This window comes from Lathyrus oleraceus, chromosome 1 (assembly GCF_024323335.1).
Source record: "Lathyrus oleraceus cultivar Zhongwan6 chromosome 1, CAAS_Psat_ZW6_1.0, whole genome shotgun sequence".
Classification (NCBI taxonomy): domain Eukaryota; kingdom Viridiplantae; phylum Streptophyta; class Magnoliopsida; order Fabales; family Fabaceae; genus Lathyrus; species Lathyrus oleraceus.
In genome coordinates this window covers 71987833-71990115 of record NC_066579.1, presented here as the reverse complement: position 1 = coordinate 71990115, position 2283 = coordinate 71987833, and the positions used below count along the sequence as shown (strand labels likewise).

The window sequence follows — 2283 nt, the reverse complement described above, 5'->3', positions numbered from 1 at the left end:
GACAAAAATCTGAGTCCTCTCTCTCCAAGGGATGGATGGTAGTCATTGAGAGGAGGATCCAAAACCTTTTTTTATCCTTATCCAAAGGATACATTATGAAGACCCTCTCTCTAATGCACGATGGCTATCGGAAAAAAAGAAAAAAACTGAATAAAATATTTTCCTTTTCTTCTCTGCGCCCTGACAACAGAAGAAAAACTCTGGAAAGTTCAAGAACCGAAAAAATCCTTTTCTTCTTCAACACCTTCCATTCCGAACCACTACGAAATCCGCCAACACCTTCTTTTAACGCCGCCACACCGTCGCTGCTAAAACAATTCCTCCATCAACCATAAGCCCGTGTCGCCTTCTTCTGACCTCCTTCTTACTTAATACTATTAACTTCACTTCACCTCAAACATCCTCCAAACAAAATCACCTCCTTCAACCTTCAGTTTTCCGACGTGTTGGAAATCAGAATTAAATAAAGCTTCAAAAGTGAGTGGAGGAATGTATATTATTCGATTAATCAGTAGCTAATATATAGCCATCTTACAAGTAAAAAGAAATAACCAACTCTACTCTTTACATGCCTATAGAGTAGGAACACAAATAACAAACCCTATTTCTCCTAAAGAATAGGTCTTATTCAAACAGACTAAGACTAATAAAATAGTAGATTAAGACAATAATAATGTCCATCTAACATTCTCTCCCTTAAACTAAAACACATGTATTTTAGTTTAACTCTGACGCACTAACCATTCCAAGCATACCACAGAGTTTTTCAAACTGCTCAAGTTTGAGTGGTTTTCTCATCAAGTCTGCTACTTGCTCCTGAGAGTTGCAGTACTTTAATTCTACAACACCTTCATTTACTAAATCTCTTAAAAAATGAAATCACACATGAATATGCTTACTTTTTTCGTGAAAAACTGGATTCTTAGCCAACTGAATGGCAGAGCTGCTATCACATTGAATTATAGTTCCTTCAACCTGCTCCACTCCAATCTTTCTCAAGATTCTCTTTAGCCATATACACTGACAAGCACATAGAGCTGCTGCGATATATTCGGCCTCGGTAGTTGATAAAGTCACCACAGGCTGTTTTTTAGATGACCAGGATACAACTCCAGATCCTATCATGAACACATATCCAGATGTACTTCTTCTATCATCAAGATCACCCGCATAACCACTATCTGTGAATGCCAAGAGTTTTGAAAAACCTTCATTCTTTGTGTAGAGAATGCCTAGCTCAGTTGTCCCTTTTAAATACCTCAAAATTCTTTTGGCTGCCAACCAATGTGACATGGTTTGTCTAGACATATACCTGCTTATGAGACTTACACCATACATTAAGTCAGGACGAGTTATAGTTAAATACATGAGACTCTCAACCATTTGTTTGAACAATGTTGCATCAACTTTAGTTCCTCCTTCATCTTTTGACAACTTTGTTCCTGGTACAATTGGATTTTTCACACTATTGCTGTTTTCCATCTCAAATCTTGCTAACACTTCTCGTGCATATCTTCTTTGACAAATAAAAATACCATCAGAATTTTGCAGCACTTCCATTCCAAGAAAGTGCCTCATTCTTCCTAAATCGGACATATCAAACTCTATCATCATTGACCTTTTAAATTCCATACACATGCTCACATCACTTCCAGTAAAAATTAAATCATCTACATAAAGGCTAATTATTAAAATTTTACCTCCTTTTGACTTGGTGAACAAAGTATGCTCACTGGAACATTTCTCGAAGCCTTCACGCAGAAAGTAAGACTCAATTTTGTTGTACCACGCCCTTGGCGCTTGCTTAAGGCCATATAGAGCCTTTTTTAGCTTGTAAAACTTCCTTTCTTATCCTTTCTTAACAAACCCTTCAGGTTGTTGAACAAATACTTCCTCCTTGAGTTCACCGTGAAGGAAAGCACTTTATACGTCAAGCTGAAAAACCTCCCAGCCAGACTGTGCTGCTACTGCAAGTATTGTTCGAATGGTATCGAGCGTTGCTACTGGTGAAAATACTTCGGTGTAATCAACTCCATACCGTTGTGCATAACCCTTAGCTACCAATCTCGCTTTATTCTCGACATCCCCATTTTCATTAAGTTTGGTCTTAAAGACCCACCTAACTCCAATAGGCTTGGCATCCTTAGGCAAATCCATCAATTCCCATGTTTGGTTCTTCTCTATAGCTTCCATTTCTGCTTCCATAGCCTCTTTCCACTTCTCACTTTTGACTGCCTCTGCAAATGAAAATGGATCCTTCTCTGTTACCATCATCATTGCATG

At 38.2% G+C, this 2283-nt stretch overlaps 1 protein-coding gene across 1 annotated transcript; it reads right to left on the bottom strand.

The window, feature by feature from the left end:
• Positions 1-879: 879 nt before the first annotated feature.
• LOC127091974 (secreted RxLR effector protein 161-like) lies at positions 880-1611 on the bottom strand. Its single transcript, XM_051030733.1, has one exon. The coding sequence runs from the start codon at positions 1609-1611 to the stop codon at positions 880-882; it is 732 nt and encodes a 243-aa protein (XP_050886690.1).
• Positions 1612-2283: the final 672 nt, after the last annotated feature.

Bases quoted from the DNA above. Each gene is read 5' to 3' on its own strand.
- LOC127091974 (XM_051030733.1), bottom strand. From the start codon at position 1,611: ATGATAGAGTTTGATATGTCCGATTTAGGAAGAATGAGGCACTTTCTT.